General features: G+C 40.6%; 1 protein-coding gene across 1 annotated transcript in view; it reads left to right on the top strand.

Annotated features, from left to right (window-relative positions):
* DNAH6 (dynein axonemal heavy chain 6) overlaps window positions 1-16,989 on the top strand; it is a 297,879-nt gene that overhangs the window by 202,676 nt on the left and 78,214 nt on the right. The window contains exons 56-60 of the mRNA XM_068564239.1: window positions 1,278-1,403; window positions 6,622-6,786; window positions 9,179-9,246; window positions 9,850-10,030; window positions 12,901-13,080. Of these exons, the coding sequence (XP_068420340.1) occupies window positions 1,278-1,403; window positions 6,622-6,786; window positions 9,179-9,246; window positions 9,850-10,030; window positions 12,901-13,080 (720 nt within the window). The remainder of the gene's footprint in view (window positions 1-1,277; window positions 1,404-6,621; window positions 6,787-9,178; window positions 9,247-9,849; window positions 10,031-12,900; window positions 13,081-16,989) is intronic.

The raw sequence follows: 16,989 nt of genomic DNA on the forward strand, positions 1-16,989 counted from the left end.
GTACTTGTAAGAATCTTGGAGATTTAGACCTAGAAGGGAGTTGAGATATCTTCTAGTCCACGTGCCTCTTTTTGTGGAGGCGGAAGGTAAAAAGGGAAGAGTCCAAGTGCTCTAAACACTTGATTTTTTTTAATTTTTTTAATTGAACTGTAGTTGATTTACAATGTTGTGTTAATTTCTGCTGTACAGCAAAGTGATTCAGTTATCCATATATATGTGTGTGTGTGTGTGTGTGTGTGTGTGTGTGTGTGTGTGTGTGTGTATATATATATATATATATATATATATATATACACATATATATATATATTCTTTTTCATATTCTTTCCCATTATGGTTTATCACAGGATATTGAATATAGTTCCCTGTGCTATACAGTAGGACCTCGTTGTTTATCCATTCTATATATAATAGTTTGCATCTGCTAATCCCAAACTCCCAATCCTTCCTTCCCCCACCTCTCCTCCCCCTTGGCAACCACAAGTCTGTTTCTGTTTCGTAGATAAGTTCATTTGTGTCATATTTTATATTCCACATATAAGTGATATCGTATAGTATTTGTCTTTCTCTTTCTGACTTACTTCACTTAGTATGATAATCTCTAGGTCCATACATGTTGCTTCAAATGGCATTATTTTGTTCTTTTTTGTGGCTGAGTAATATTCCATCATATATATGTACCACATCTTCTTTATCCATTCATCCGTTGATGGACATTTAGGTTGTTTCCATGCCTTGGCTATTGTGAGAAGTGCTGCCATGAACATAGGGGTCTGCACACTTGATATTGATTGGGTTTGTTTAGGGGGTTGACCATTTGTTTTCTGTGGGAGCAGAAATTCATTCCTGTCCTTGTTCTTTGTTCCTAAGAGGTCTAAGGAGTGAGAATGAAGTCTAGGTGTGATGAATCTTAGGGCAAGCCTGCCTGGAATTTACAGAATCCCATTATCTGAACTTAAGTCCATGGATCAATTGTTCTAAATGGGGTTTAGAAAAAGGAATCCATTTGAAAGCAAGGGAGACAAGCTTGAACACCTTAAGTGTGAGCCTTTTTCCTAGATGGGTCTTTTCTTCATTTGCCCCAAATTTGAACAAAAGCAAGAATCCCAAACATTAGATTTAAAAGGTATTTTTATTTGCAGGGGGAGTGGTATATTTTTATCTTTTTCTTATCTTTCAAACCTGTTTCTAGATTGAACAAAATTTCTAAACTTTAAAAACTTCCACTGTTTTACAAACTCGAAAGTAAACGTCCTGCTTTGTGCTTTCTCATACAGGCAAACCGTTGGATAAGAAACAAAGAAAGCAAAAATGGTTTAAAGATCATTAAACTCACGGATAGTAATTTCTTACGCACACTTGAAAATTCAATCCGACTTGGTTTACCCATCTTACTGGAAGAGGTTTGCTTTTTACTTTTCTTTTCTTAGTTAGTTTCCAACCTTCAGATCACATCTGGAATCCTATACAGGCCATGTCTGCCTCACACTAAAGACCCCAGTCAGTGCACTTTTCTAGCTGGTCAAACCAATTGCTTTTCTCCTTAAACAATACACTCTCGAATGGGGAGCAGTCTGTGATTGATTGAATATTTGGAAGATATTCCTTTGGTGTTAAGTGGGATGGGCTCTGTTTTCTGACACTGCTGATTCTCAGGCCTCCTGCGGATCTTGATCGTTAGCGGCCCCGAAAACTCAAAGCAGCAGTGTCATCAGGGAGTGTCTCCTCGCACCAGTGATGTGAAGCCAGTAAAACACCCCAATGGGCATAAACATTATTTTCCACTTAGACATAAGGTCAGAATTAGATTAAGTGGTATGATATAAACTTTTATTTTAAAAAAATTGATGTTTGTTGAGTCTACATGCTTTATTTCCTCAGAATCACTCCAAGAGTGGATGTTTTTGAAACTGTTCATTCATTCAACACACATTGTTTGAGAATCAATGGCAAACAATACAGATGCAGTTCTTGCCCTTGGTAGTTTACGATCTAGTTGGGGACAGAGATAATAACCAGAGAAAAAAGAGAGGAAATGAGACAGAAAGGGAGAACGAGAACTTGCAGTAGGGGCTTTGAAGGGACAAGCCCAGTGCTGACATAGCCAATAAGGGGGTGGGGGGAGCTAAAGTAGATGCATGGCTACAGGTGGTAACATTTAAGCTGTGACCTACGTGATGAGCTCGCCATGTGAGGAACTTAGAGAGATGGACTTTCCAGGCAAAGGGGACAGCATTTACAATGGCCTTGGGCAAAAAAGAAACTGGGTAATAATTATGGTTTATTTCCCTAATTTCCCATTCTATTTTATGAGAGGAATGAGTAAGTGAACACTGTGAGCTGAGCCTCAGTGTAACCGTGTCTAGAAGGATCTCTGCTGCAACAGAATGGCGAGAAGCTCAGAAAAGACTGTGGAGCTGGAACAGCTTAGCTGCAGCCCTGGCGTGGTGCCTGGAATAATCAGTAATATTAGCAACAGCTACCACTCACTGAGTGCTCGCTGCATGCCAGACTCTGTTGTTGGTATTTAATGTGTATTAACTCTTTAATTCACACTGCAACCTTACAAGGTGGTTACTACTATTATCCCATTTTCCTGATGAGGAAACTGAGACACAGAAAGGTTAAGTATACCATCTGAGCAGCCTTGACCATCTAGAAAATCCACAGCAAGTTACCATGCTCCCAGCTCAAGCTACAAAGAGCACAGGAAGCTTACATGTGTGGCTTGTGGCCTTGACCAAAATGGGCAAAGTTCTGTAATGGGTCCCAGGCCCCCATTCAAACCCTGAAGTTACAGGAGGGAGTGAGGTCTCCAAAAATCCTTGGCCCAGTTATGTTAGCCCCAAACTGGTTTCTTTTTTTTTTTTTTTTTAATGTGGACCATTTATTTATTTATTTATTTGGCTGCATCATGTCTTAGTCGCAGCACACAGGATCTTCGGTGTGGTGCTCAGGCTTCTCTCTAGTTGTGGCGCACGGGCTCTAGAGCACGCAGGCTTAGTTGCCCCACAGCATGTGGGATCTTAGTTCCCTGACCAGGGATGGAACCCGTGCCCCTTGCATTGGAAGGGGGATTCTTAACCACTGCGCCATCAGGGAAGTCCCCTAACCGGATTCTTAAACCCCAGTTTACTTCGTGACACAGGCGGTCCTGAGGGAATTTCTTTTCTCATGGCAATGAACAAAAGACTTTCTGTGACGTTCTACCCCTGGAGAGCAGAGCCTCTTACCTGTAGCTGCGTGCTCTTGGGAGTGGGGGGTGGGGCCCTGGTTGGAGCGGGGCCAGGAAGAGGACACTCTGACTGGGCCTTTCCTGCTTTCTGTGACTAGGTGTCATTCGGATTGTACACCTAGCTGCTTTCTACATTTGTGGGGTGGTATTTTCAGACTTTGTCTCCACCCATTCATGGGTGTGAAATCGAGTTAATCAACCTCAATCAGCGTTTTCTAATGAAATAGAATAGACTTTTGCTTGTTTGTTTTTAATTCATCTGTATTTGTAACAACTTTTAAAGCAGAATGTGACTTAAACACTACATTTCATACAGGTCTTTTGTCTCCTTAGGTAGGTTTATTCCTAGATACTTTATTCTTTTTGTTGCAATGGTAAATGGGAGTGTTTTCTTAATTTCACTTTCAGATTTTTCATCATTAGTGTATAGGAATGCAAGAGATTTCTGTGCATTACTTTTGTATCCTGCTACTTTACCAAATTCATTGATTAGCTCTAGTAGCTTTCTGGTGGCCTCTTTAGGATTCTCTAGGTATAGTATCATGTCATCTGCAAACAGTGACAGCTTTACTTCTTCTTTTCCGATTTGGATTCCTTTTATTTCTTTTTCTTCTCTGATTTCTGTGGCTAAAACTTCCAAAACTATGTTGAATAATAGTGGTGAGAGTGGGCAAACTTGTCTTGTTCCTGATCTCAGTGGAAATGGTTTCAGTTTTTCACCATTGAAGACGATGTTGGCTGTGGGTTTGTCATATATGGCCTTTATTATGTTCAGGTAAGTTCCCTCTATGCCTACTTTCTGGAGGGTTTTTATCATAAATGGGTGTTGAATTTTGTCAAAAGCTTTTTCTGCATCTATTTAGATGATCATATGGTTTTTCTCCTTCAATTTGTAAATATGGTGTATCACATTGATTGATTTGCGTATATTGAAGAATCCTTGCATTCCCTGGATAAACCCCACTTGATCATGGTGTATGATCCTTTTAATGTGCTGTTGGATTCTGTTTGCTAGTATTTTGTTGAGGATTTTTGCATCTATGTTCATCAGTGATATTGGCCTGTAGTTTTCTTTCTTTGTGACATCTTTGTGTGGTTTTGGTATCAGGGTGATGGTGGCCTCTTAGAATGAGTTTGGGAGTGTTCCTCCCTCTGCTATATTTTGGAAGAGTTACTGGGCATATACCCTGAGAAAACCATAATTCAAAAAGAGTCATGTACCACAACGTTCACTGCAGCTCTATTTACAATAGCCAGGACATGGAAGCAACCTAAGTGTCCATCAACAGATGAATGGATAAAGAAGATGTGGCACATATATACAATGGAATATTACTCAGCCATAAAAATAAACGAAATTGAGTTATTTTTAGTGAGGTGGATGAACCTAGAGTCTGTCATACAGAGTGAAGGAAGTCAGAAAGAGAAAAACAAATACCGTATGCTAACACATATATATGGAATCTAAAAAAAAAAAAAAAATGGTCATGAAGAACCTAGGGGCAAGATGGGAATAAAGACGCAGACCTACTAGAGAATGGACTTGAGGATATGGGGAGGGGGAAGGGTAAGCTGGGACAAAGTGAGAGAGTGGCATGGACATATATACACTACCAAACGTAAAATAGATAGCTAGTGGGAAGCAGCCGCATAGCACAGGGAGATCAGCTCTGTGCTCTGTGACCACCTAGAGGGGTGAGATGGGGGGGTGGGAGGGAGGGAGACGCAAGAGGGAAGAGATATGGGGATATATGTATATGTATAACTGAGTCACTTTGTTATAAAGCAGAAACTAACACACCATTGTAAAGCAATTATACTCCAATAAAGATGTTAAAAAAGAAAAAAAGCACTACATTTCCACTCACAAAACTTGCTCTGAGTCACTTTTCAAACGGCTTTACAACATGCCTAGGTAGGCTTATAATTTTGCTACTCTAAACATTACTTTTCTTTGGAAAACAAGCCCTATGGATAGTTATTCCCATCAAGTTGGTTCAGTTGAACATACTAAGTTCTAGAGGCCTGGCACATGCAGTCCATAACTACAGGGGATGGAAGGTTTAAAAAGTAGATCCCAGAAGATGAAAGTTGATTTAACAAGTATTTTTCTTGTAAACATCAAGGTATATACTTCAAAACACTTCATTGACAAAAGATTTGGTCTACTAAAGCTATCTGCTTGATAGCTAAACACTTCGGACCACGAGGTTAGCATAGGTTACATATACTTTACAACAAACGCTACTTCGGTCTGTTAAAATAAGCCAACATGAAACTAGAAAAGAAAAACTAGCTCTGTTTTAGTGCCTAAAGTATCACAGTATCACACTTAGTAGAAAGAAATCTTATCTTCCCCTTAAGTAGTTGTCGTGCCATACAGATTTTTAAATGTTAACAAAAATAAAGAAATACTTGAAAACATATTATCAGAGGAAATGGAGACAGAGTGTTGAACACGTAGCCAAATAATCCTCAGGTAGAGCTTAGTCTACTTCTTCCATGCGGGATGTGTCGTAGAATAGACTTTAAAAACACAAAATTGTATCGTGGATAGTAAGGGAAACCTTATCTCATAGACTTTTGTTTTAAGAACTTGCATGCTTGGGTACCATATCACAATATGAAATAGATTTGTTAACTATTGATTACATCAAATTTTGATAGCTCCTGGGCCACAGGCCCCCCTCACATACATGCTGTACAAAGATGTTTGTCGTGGGGTCTGTTGGCAATGTCTGCATGCCCAGGTCCTTACCAAAAATCAGATTTGCTTTTAGGGGAAAAAAAATTGCTGTCATGTAGAATAGAGATCCACAAACTTCTATAAAGAGCCAGATATTTTAGGTTTTTCAGATCACATACAGTCTCTGTACAAATATTCTCTGAACAAATATTCTTCTTTGTTTTGTTCAGTTTTGGGGCTTTGTTTATTTTACAACCCTATAAAAAGGTAAAAAACATTCTTAGCTCAAGAGCTATACAAAAACAGGCCCCAGAGGACCAGATCAGCCTGCAAGCTGGAAACTGCAGCTTCTGACTTAGAAAAACCATGAAGGTGAACAGAGCTTCCTTTGTCTGGGGTCTGTTCAAGGACCACCCTGTGGGCTCTTCTTTCTTAGCTGCTTTCTCTTGGGGCCGAATTGTGTGTAAGTTTAGTCCAAATAAATATATGTCCTTCCTATGCTCTTATCTCTTTAGAGTATCAATGAAACAATACCTGGAAAATGTACACTGTTAGAGGTAGTGAGAAGAGTTTAAGAAACATCCATAACATCACAGAAAAATTGCCCATTCAGAGTAAAGTCTGAGGCCTAAGAAATTTGGGAAAGTTGCTGCCATCCATTTAACGACTTGTTTTTTATATTTTTGTTTTAATGTTTAAGCTTAGAGAAATCCTGGATCCAGCTCTGGAACCCATCCTTTTGAAACAGACTTTCATCAGTGGTGGACGAGTGCTCATTCGCCTTGGAGACTCGGACATTGATTACGATAAAAACTTCAGGTTCTATATGACGACCAAATTGCCAAACCCTCACTACCTGCCTGAGGTACGAGCTGCCGGCCTGAGAGGATTTTAATGGTGTGATGGGTCTCCCACCACTTCCCCTCTGCCACGCCCCTCCTCCCACCATCCTCCACTCGCTTCTCTTCTGAGTCCTGACTCTGATTCCAGTCGCCTTTCTGTTCACCTTCTGGTTGGGACGCAAATCCCTCCCGGCTTGGCCCCCAGGCCCCGCCCTGTCTCACTCCCCTGTGCTCCTTTTCTTCGGCACCTGCCTTGTTCCTCCAGGTCGCCAGCCACTCCTCGGGACAGGGGACACCACTCCCTTCTCATCATTCTTCTCTCTCCTCAGAACAAGGCCATTTGTCCCCTCTTATTGTGGCTGAGAAATGAATCAGAGCGTAAGAGAGCCTCTGGGGTGGGGGTGGGGGGGTACCTGTCAGTGTCTAAGTGTGCAGGTGCCCAGCAGACAGCCTGCTTAAGAACTCTGGTGACCGGCAACATTGGAGAATCATGATTCTAACGTCCAGTATCTGTACTTAGAGTTCTGGGGAAGGGGCATCTTGTCCTTTCCCCTTCCTTATGCTCTCAGACTATTTGAAGGGAGCTGTGTGAAGCCCACGTCCATACACAGGTCTCTGAACCACGGTAAGATCCAGAAGAAGCCCTACTCTTGTGCTGCAGAGCCCAAGGCAGTTGCAACAGAAATGAAGATGGCTGGGACCCCTTTCTCCCTTCCCGCAGGGGGCGCAGAGGGGCAGCTCTACCCCAGCAAAGCCCGCTGCAGACTCTGCTCCAGGCACAGCCACTCACTCTGCGGGGTCTTCCCTGCCCCGCTAGCCTCCCCTTCTCTAATGGGGCCCAAGCAGTGAGGGAAGGGACTTCAATCAGAACTTCAGTCCTCCATCCTCTACTAAAAATCGTCTTGGGATACAGCATTCCAAAGAGTGTCATTTCATTTTAGTTACTGAATTCCTCATAGCTGTCTGTCTTCCCTGATGTGTTCTGGTTGAATGAAATTGACACATTTCTTGCATAAAATGAGGGAAATGCTACTGATATTAAAAGCCTAGGTCAGGGTTTCCCTTGTCAACCTCAAGCAGTTTAATTACACAGCTGCTGCCAGAGCTCATATCCCAAGTTCCCTTTTAGAGTTGAGAAAAGTGACCCATGTGCTGACTCACAGCCTTTGATTTTTCACTTTATTTAACTTTTGAGAGGGAACATCACACACCTCCCCAATCCCAGCTCTGTGACTGAAGGTAAATTATTCCATTTCTTGGATCCTCGAGTCAATCAACTATAAAGTGGAGACAAAGGCCACTTCAAGGATTTGTTTATGAAGATTAAATTAGAATGTGTGTAGATAAACAACAAGGTCCTACTGTATAGCACAGGGAACTATATTCAATATCCTGTGGTAAACCATAATGGAAAAGAATATTTTTAAAGTATGTATATGTATAACTGAATCACTTTGCTGTACAGCAGAAACTAACACAACATTGTAAATCAACTATACCTCAATAAAATAAAATAAAAAATTTAAAGAATAATGTGTATAGGGACTTCCCTGGTGGTCCAGTGGTTAAGAATCTGCCTTCCAATGCAGGGAATGCAGGTTCGACCCCTGGTCGGGGAACTAAGATCCCACATGCCGTGGGGCAACTAAGCCTGCACCGCAACTACTGAGCCTGCGCGCTTTGGAGCCCACGCGCCACAATGAAAGATTCCGCATGCTGCGACAAATATCCCACATGCCACAGCTAAGACCGGATGCAGCCAAATAAATAAATAAATAATTTAAGAAAAGAATAGTGTGTATAAAATATATGACATTCAAACACTCTTATTATATTTGTGATTTTTGCTGTTGACTTAGTCAATAACATCAGAATATTACAGTAACAATTTTTCATAAAAATAATATGATGAGACAATATGTAAAGCTCTATTTATTATTAATAAGATCATCTTTTTAACAAAGACAAACTAAGTGAAAGTCACTATATCTAAGTGATTTTTATTAGCACATTAATCCTCACAAATACCCTATGCATTGTTCCTATTTTCCCAATTTTTAAGGATCAGGACCTGAAGCTCAGAATGGACTGGCTTGTCCCACATCCTACATACACTGACGGGTACAGCTAGCATTTGATCCCTGCTTCTTTCTAATCCTTCACTGGCTCACCTTTCCTTAAAACATCATTCTCTAATGGTGGCATTTGAGAAACAATATTATCACTCATGGCAGCAGGGAAAATCACATTATAATTTTGTGAGACTAGGATTTTATTGCTTGCTGTGTATGTGGGTAGTGAGTTCACCATTAGACCCAGGATACATCCAAGTGGGTAATAATGAGCCCTATTCTAATAAAGAAAGCAGTTCCTACTTTATTAGTCTGAACTGATTACTCTATGCTTCTCTTCTAGGTGTGCATCAAAGTTACCATCATCAATTTCACTGTAACCAAATCAGGTCTGGAGGATCAGTTGTTAAGGTAAAAAGAAAGGGGGTGGGGGGGCAAAGGTTTCCTAATATTTTGTTTAGAAATTTTGACTAAGAAAAAGATTAGCTTGCAAATAGAGGATGGGAGCAAATGACGAAAGAACAAGTGAGGGGAGACGTAAGTTCGCATGTTTAAATGGGAGATGCTAGAGGTAAAGCACCTTTTTTAGGTGCGACCAAGAATCACTTCATGGAGGTGATGGAATTTCAGAGTCTCCCATGTCGGGTTGGAAAGAACGTTCCAGGCACCATTTCAGCTTGGCACAAGCAACCGATAGAAACAGAAATTGAATGACTGGAGACATCAAGCACTGAGCAGGTTTTCCTAAGAGAAGATGAACAGAAGCCATGGGAGCTGTGGTCGGGTGCAGGTCTCTGAAATACAAGATAGATAATCAGAACTTATACATAGTGCTTTGAATAGCCACTGGGACACCCAGCAAAAGAGGGCCTTGTGCATTAGGATGTGGCTGGTAGCATTAGTATTCAGCTAAGTAGTATTCAGGATAAGAACAATGAGAAATGGGAAAAGAAAAATAGAAACAACTTCAGGGCCCTGACAAAGACCTAATTTAAGGATTCACTTTGGCATCAGTGATGTCGTGCGGCTTGAGAAGCCTGAGTTGGAAGAACAAAGGATCAAGCTCATTGTGAGGATCAATGCCGACAAAAACCAGCTGAAAGCTATCGAAGAGAAAATCCTGAAAATGCTCTTCACATCTGAGGGAAATATTCTGGACAATGAAGAACTCATTGACACACTCCAGGACTCAAAGGCAAGTAAAATATTTTTATTATTTATAGAAAGTGTGTTAATTTGGGCTTCCCTGATAGCGCAGTGGTTAAGAATCTGCCTGCCAACTCAGGGGACACTGGTTCAAGCCCTGGTCCAGGAAGATCCCACGTGCCACGGAGCAGCTAAGCCCGTGCACCACAACTACTGAGCCTGTGCTCTAGAGCCTGCAAGCCACAACTACTGAAGCTTACACGCCTAGAGCCCATGCTCTGAAATGAGAAGCCACTGCAGTGAGAAGCCTGTGCACCACAACGAAGAGTAGCCCCTGCTCACCGCAGCTAGAGTATAATTGCTTTACAATGTTGTGTTAGTTTCTGCTGTATAACAAAGTAAATCAGCTATATGTACACATACGTCCCCATATCCCCTCCCTCTTGCATCTCCCTCCCACCATCCCTATCCCACCCCTCTAGGTGGTCACAAAGCATGGAGGTGATCTCCCTGTGCTAACCTGCAGGGTCTTTTAAAGCAAGAATGGTAGCCACCCCTGAGCTGCTGGGCAGACACAATAATGTGCCTGGCTAGCAGGCCCCTCACCAACCGAAGGAAAGGTAGATAAACTGTAACAACTGCTCTTCTTGTCTGCATTTTTCAAACAAAGCATGTCACATAAAGAACTGGGGCAAGATATAAGTTGAAAGGAATGGCACAATTACATACACATATTAATATCACCCCCCTCCAGGAAGCTTCCCTGGTCTTCCCAGCTAGAATGAATCATTTCCTTCTTGGAACACCTGACACCTTATCTGCACCTCTAATACAGCACTTGTCACTGTTTACCTTATGTCATAGCTATCCAATTACATGTCTTTTCTCTTCTGTTAGGTTGTTAAGTTCCATGCAGCAAGAATCTATTTTACAAATTGTGTGAGTTCTTGGCTTTCCCCTTTGCCAGCTCAGAAACCCATTTTCCTGGGTCTGCTAAGTTGTTACCACTCTTCTGTCTGCTATTTCCTCTTTCATTCCTCCCATTTTTGTGGATTTGCAGTGTTTTTAAAAATCCCTTTACTATAACTCTGTCATGGTTTCAGTAGGGAGTAAAGGTACATGTATTTTGACTGCCGTCTTTATCTGTCAACTAGTTTCTGTTTGCAAGGATTTACCTTGAAGACATCCTTTCTGTAGAGACAGGACTGATTGCTCCTGGGCTGCATTTCCTGCCACTTCCTGCCTATAGTTCATACACCCCTAAATTCCCAGAGGCCTCATTTAAAACTAGGTCTATCTTCCCTCACCACTGTGGAAGCCTCAAGTCTCTAGGACATAATGTCTATAAGTAGTTACTAAACTCAACTGAGATGTATAGTCTTCTAATATTCTCTGGCCAAAAGAAGAAAATGGTTCACTTTGCTTTATCTTTAGCCCTGGGTTCTGCATTATCAGGGCCTGTGCTCACCAGGGTATAAAGCACTGTTTGTGGGTAGATCTCCATAATTCAACTGCTCCCATGTCAACCTCCCTTTTTCTACTCAGATGTAAAGACTTTAGTTGAGTCCAGTATTGAGACTGGTGTTTCTCACTCAACTCTACCCTTTCTTGCCTCCTCAGGTTCCTAAGGGGTCAACATGGGGAGAATGTGAGCCTTTGATTCTGGAGCACAGCTTCTGCACCAAGTCGCCCCCCACGCCCCCGCCTTAGTGGGCTGGGGAGGACAGTCTAGACTTAGCCACTAGCCATGTGCGGCTGTTGAGCCCTTGAAATGTGGCTAGTCTGAACTGAGATGTGTTGTTAGTGTAAAATACACACCAGATGTCCAAGACTTAATCCCCCAAAATGTAAAAGTATCTCAGTAAATTTTTATGTTGATTATATATTGATATATATCAAGATAGATTGGATTATATTGGGTTAAATATATTGTAAAAATTCATTTTACTTGTTTCTTTTTACTTTAAGTTAGAAAAGTTAGAATTGTATTTGTGGCTCACATTATATTTCCAGTAGGCAGTGTGGCTCTAGACAGGAACCCGATGATCCCCTTCAATAGTGCAAATACTGACCAGCGAGCCCATAGTGATTGTCCACAGTCCGTGCCCTAGACCCTGTGACTTCCTTGAGACAGAGGTTCTCCCAACCTAGGGATGTCCGCACCTGAAGAAGATGAGGGGGAGGGGGAGAACAAGGACAGACAGCCATAGGGAAAGACAGAGAGACTGAGGGAGACAGAGAAAGGTATCTTGGAAAGCTCACTGGCCAGAAGGCTCCCCAGAACCACAAACCCAAAAGACAGAAAACCAAAAGAACAGCAACACACCTTGTAAACGTCTCCAACTTACTTACAGTTTACAACCCTTCACAAATGACAGCTTCTACCCCTGAGTTTCCCTGCCTACACCTGGGATGTCAGGAAAAGAGAGAGAACGTTAGACTTGCTTGTTATTCTAGGGTGGGATATGGTACCACTTCCTTCCAGCCTCTCTCCACCTGCCTCTTGTGGGCAGTTTCATGGGTGTCCCTTCTCCCTTCATACCTCCTTTTATTATGGGAGCCCAGAATCATTTGAGAACTGCTCACAAGGGAACTGGAGAGCAACTGGGTGTTAGAGTTTCCATGTCAGAAGTTACCCAGGTTCCAGGCTCAGAGAAGTTCTGCTCCACTTCTTCCCGGGTTCCTTGTGTTGCCTATTTCCATTTGCCCATCCCTAACTCTGCCTGGAAAAGAGGTCAGCTCGGCCAGAAGAAGGTCATTGAGTCCTGAGACTCAGTCATCTGTCTGGGGGTCCTCTTATTATACTCACAAATTCATCATCTCCTTCTTTCCTTCCTAGACCTAACTGGATATGTTCCAAAAATCCCACCATTTTTTGGAAACAGATCCTTAAGAACTTGTTTTCTTGTGTTTATTCAGATCACTTCCGGTGCCATTAAAATCAGGCTGAAGGAAGCAGAGTCCACTGAACAGATGATAAACGTTGCTCGTGAGAAGTATCGTCCAGTGGCCACTCAAGGCTCTGCTATGTACTTTGTTATTGCGAGCCTCTCGGAAATAGATCCTATGTATCAGTACTCACTAAAATATTTTAAACAGGTAAGTGTGTTGTTGCTGTTGTTAGTGAAATTTATCTCTGGCTTCTCTTTAAACCCTGTTGAGTTACTTCCTGCCTCAGGCAAATCATGAGTTTAGTTATTGGATAAAATCCTCCAAGAGTTTGAGTTCAGACTATGGTTTAAGCACAGCCCTTAAAGCCTCAGGTGCCCGGTATGCACAGAACAATCCACAGAGGATGAAAAGAAAGCTTCTTTGCAAGTTTCATTTTTTTCTCTTGGCTTCTCAACTAACAGCTTGCTTGTTTTCCTTCTTACCTGCTTTTCTTTTCTTTAAAGAGTCCTAACTCCATTCTATTTCTCTATACTTTCTCTCCAGTAATACAGCTTCCTTTCCACTGTTAGAGTTTTCTGTGTTGCATCCCAAGTCTCGGATAGTTCTGACCTTAAGCAGATTGGTTTCTGTATCTTTTTTTTTTTTCCAGAACTTGTTATAAAACTGGCTCTCCACCCAACCCCTGGGTTTTATTTACAGAGGTTTTACTTGCCTTGTCCCCTTTCCTGTGTTCCTTTCCTACTTTCACCATGTAACTGGGAGAATTCCTTTGTTTATTTATGGTTTCTCCACTTAGTCTCCTATTCACAGTTGAATTTCCTCTGATCTCCCGTGAGTAGGATATTTTCAACTCTCATCCTCTTTTTTAAATTTTTTTTTGACATATCCCTTTTTTTCTAACATCTTTATTAAAGTATAATTGCTTTACAATGGTGTGTTAGTTTCTGCTTTATATCAACGTGAATTAGCTATACATATACATATATCCCCATATCTCCTCCCTCTTGTTTCTCCCTTCCACCCTCCCTATCCCATCCCTCTAGGTGGACACAAAGCACCGAGCTGATCTCCCTGAGCTATGCGGCTGCTTCCCACTAGCTATCTATTTTACATTTGGTAGTATATATAAGTCCATGCCACTCTCTGACTTCGTCCCAGCTTACACTTGCCCCTCCCCATGTTCTCAAGTCCATTCTCTACGTCTGCGTCTTTATTCCTGTCCTGCCCCTAGGTGCCTCAGAACCTTTTTATTTTATTTTATTTTACTTTTAGATTCTATATATGTGTGTTAGCATATGGTATTTGTTTTTCTCTTTCTGACTTACTTCACTCTGTATGACAGACTCTAGGTCCATCTACCTCACTATAAATAACTCAATTTCATTTCTTTTTATGGCTGAGTAATATTCCATTGTATATATGTGCCACTTCTTCTTTATCCATTCATCTGTCAATGGACACTTAGGTTACTTCCATGTCCTGGCTATTGTAAATAGAGCAGCAGTGAACATTGTGGTACATGACTCTTTTTGAATTATGGTTTTCTCAGGGTATATGCCCAGTAGTGGGATAGGTGGGTCGTATGGTAGTTCTATTTTTAGTTTTTTAGGGAATCTCCATACTGTTCTTCATAGTGGCTGTATCAATTTACATTCCCACCAACAGTGCAAGAGGGTTCCCTTTTCTCCACACCCTCTCCAGCATTTAATGTTTGTCGACATTTTGATGATGGCCATTCTGACCGGTGTGAGGTGACACCTCACTGTAGTTTTGATTTGCATTTCTCTAATGATTAATGATGTTGAGCATCCGTTCATGTGTTTGTTGGCAACCTGTATATCTTCTTTGTAGAAATGTCTATTTAGGTCTTCTGCCCATTTTTGGATTGGGTTGTTTCTTTTTTTTTGATATTGAGCTGCATGAGTTGCTTGTAAATTTTGGAGATTAATCCTTTGCCTGTTGATTCGTTTGCAAATATTTTCTCCCATTCTGAGAGTTGTCTTTTCGTCTTGTTTATGGTTTCCTTTCCTGTGCAAAAGCTTTTAAGTTTCATTAGGTCCCATTTGTTTATTTTTGTTTTTATTTCCATTTTTCTAGGAGATGGATCAAAAAGGATTTTGCTGTGGTTTATGTCATAGAGTGTTCTTCCTATGTTTTCCTCTAAGAGTTTTATAGTGTCTGGCCTTACATTTAGGTCTTTAATCCATTTTGAGTTTATTTTTGTGTATGGTGTTAGGGAGTGTTCTAATTTCATTCTTTTACATGTAGCTATCCAGTTTTCCCAGCACCACTTATTGAAGAGGCTGTCTTTTCTCCATTGTATATTCTTGCCTCCTTTATCAAAAATAAGGTGACCATATGTGTGTGGGTTGATCTGTGGGCTTTCTATCCTGTTCTATGTTGATCTATATTTTGATCAATATTGATCAAATTTGATCAGTTTGTTCAATATTGATCTATATTTCTGTTTTTGTGCCAGTACCATACTGTCTTGATTACTGTAACTTTGTAGTATAGTCTGAAGTCTGGGAGCCTGATTCCTCCAGCTCCATTTTTCTTTCTCAAGATTGCTTTGGCTATTTGCGGTCTTTTGTGTTTCCATACAAATTGTGAAATTTTTTGTTCTAGTTCTGTGAAAAATGCCAGTGGTAGTTTGATAGGGATTGCATTGAATCGATAGATTGCTTTTGGTACTATAGTCATTTTCACAATGTTGATTCTTCCAATCCAAGAACATGGTATATCTCTCCATCTTTAGTATCATCTTGAATTTCTTTCATCAGTGTCTTATAGTTTTCTGCATACAGGTCTTTTGTCTCCTTAAGTAGGTTTATTCCTAGATACTTTATTCTTTTTGTTGCAATGGTAAATGGGAGTATTTCCTTAATTTCTCTTTCAGATTTTTCATCATTAATGTATAGGAATGCAAGAGATTTCTGTGCATTAATTTTGTATTCTGCTACTTTACCAAATTCATTGATTAGCTCTAGTAGTTTTCTGGTAGCATCTTTAGGAGTCTCTATGTATAGTATCATGTCATCTGCAAACAGTGACAGCTTTATTTCTTCTTTTCCAATTTGGATTCCTTTTGTTTCTTTTTCTTCTCTGATTTCCATGGCTAAAACTTCCAAAACTATGTTGAATAATAGTGGTGAGAGTGTACAACCTTGTCTTGTTCCTGATCTTCGAGGAAATCATTTCAGTTTTTCACATTGAGAACGATCTTGGCTGTGGGTTTGTCACATATGGCCTTTATTATTTTGACGTAAGTTCCCTCTATGCCTACTTTCTGGAGGGTTTTTATCATAAATGGGTGTTGAATTTTGTCAAAAGCTTTTTCTGCATCTATTGAGATGATCATATGGTTTTTCTCCTTCAATTTGTTAATATGGTGTATCACATTGATTGATTTGCGTATACTGAAGAATCCTTGCATTCCTGGGATAAACCCTACTTGATCAAGGTGTATGACACTTTTAATGTGCTGTTGGATTCTGTTTGCTAGTATTTTGTTGAGGATTTTTGCATCTATGTTCATCAATGATATTGGCCTGTAGTTTTCTTTCTTTGTGACATCTTTGTCTGGGTTTAGTAACAGGGTGATGGTGGTCTTGTAGAATGAGTTTGGGAGTGTTCCTTCCTCTGCTATATTTTGAAAGAGTTTGAGAAGGATAGGTGTTACCTCTTCTCTAAATGTGTGATAGAATTGGCCTGTGAAGCCATCTGGTCCTGGGCTTTTGCTTGTTGGAAGATTTTTAATCACAGTCTCAATTTCAGTGCTTGTGATTGGTCTGTTTATATTTTCTATTTCTTCCTGGTTCAGTCTCAGAAGGTTGTGCTTTTCTAAGAATTTGTCCATTTCTTCCAGGTTGTCCATTTTATGGCATATAGTTGCTTGTAGTAATCTCTCATGATCCTTTGTATTTCTGCAATGTCAGTTGTTACTTCTCCTTTTTCATTTCTAATTCTGTTGTTTTGAGTCTTCTCCCTTTTTTTTCTTGATGAGTCTGGTTAATGGTTTATCAAGTTTGTTTATGTTCTCAAAGAACCAGCTTTTAATTTTATTGATCTTTGCTATTGTTTCCTTCATTTCTTTTTCTTTTATTTCTGATCTGA

The sequence above is a fragment of the Eschrichtius robustus genome, chromosome 15, assembly GCF_028021215.1.
Source record: "Eschrichtius robustus isolate mEscRob2 chromosome 15, mEscRob2.pri, whole genome shotgun sequence".
NCBI lineage: Eukaryota > Metazoa > Chordata > Mammalia > Artiodactyla > Eschrichtiidae > Eschrichtius > Eschrichtius robustus.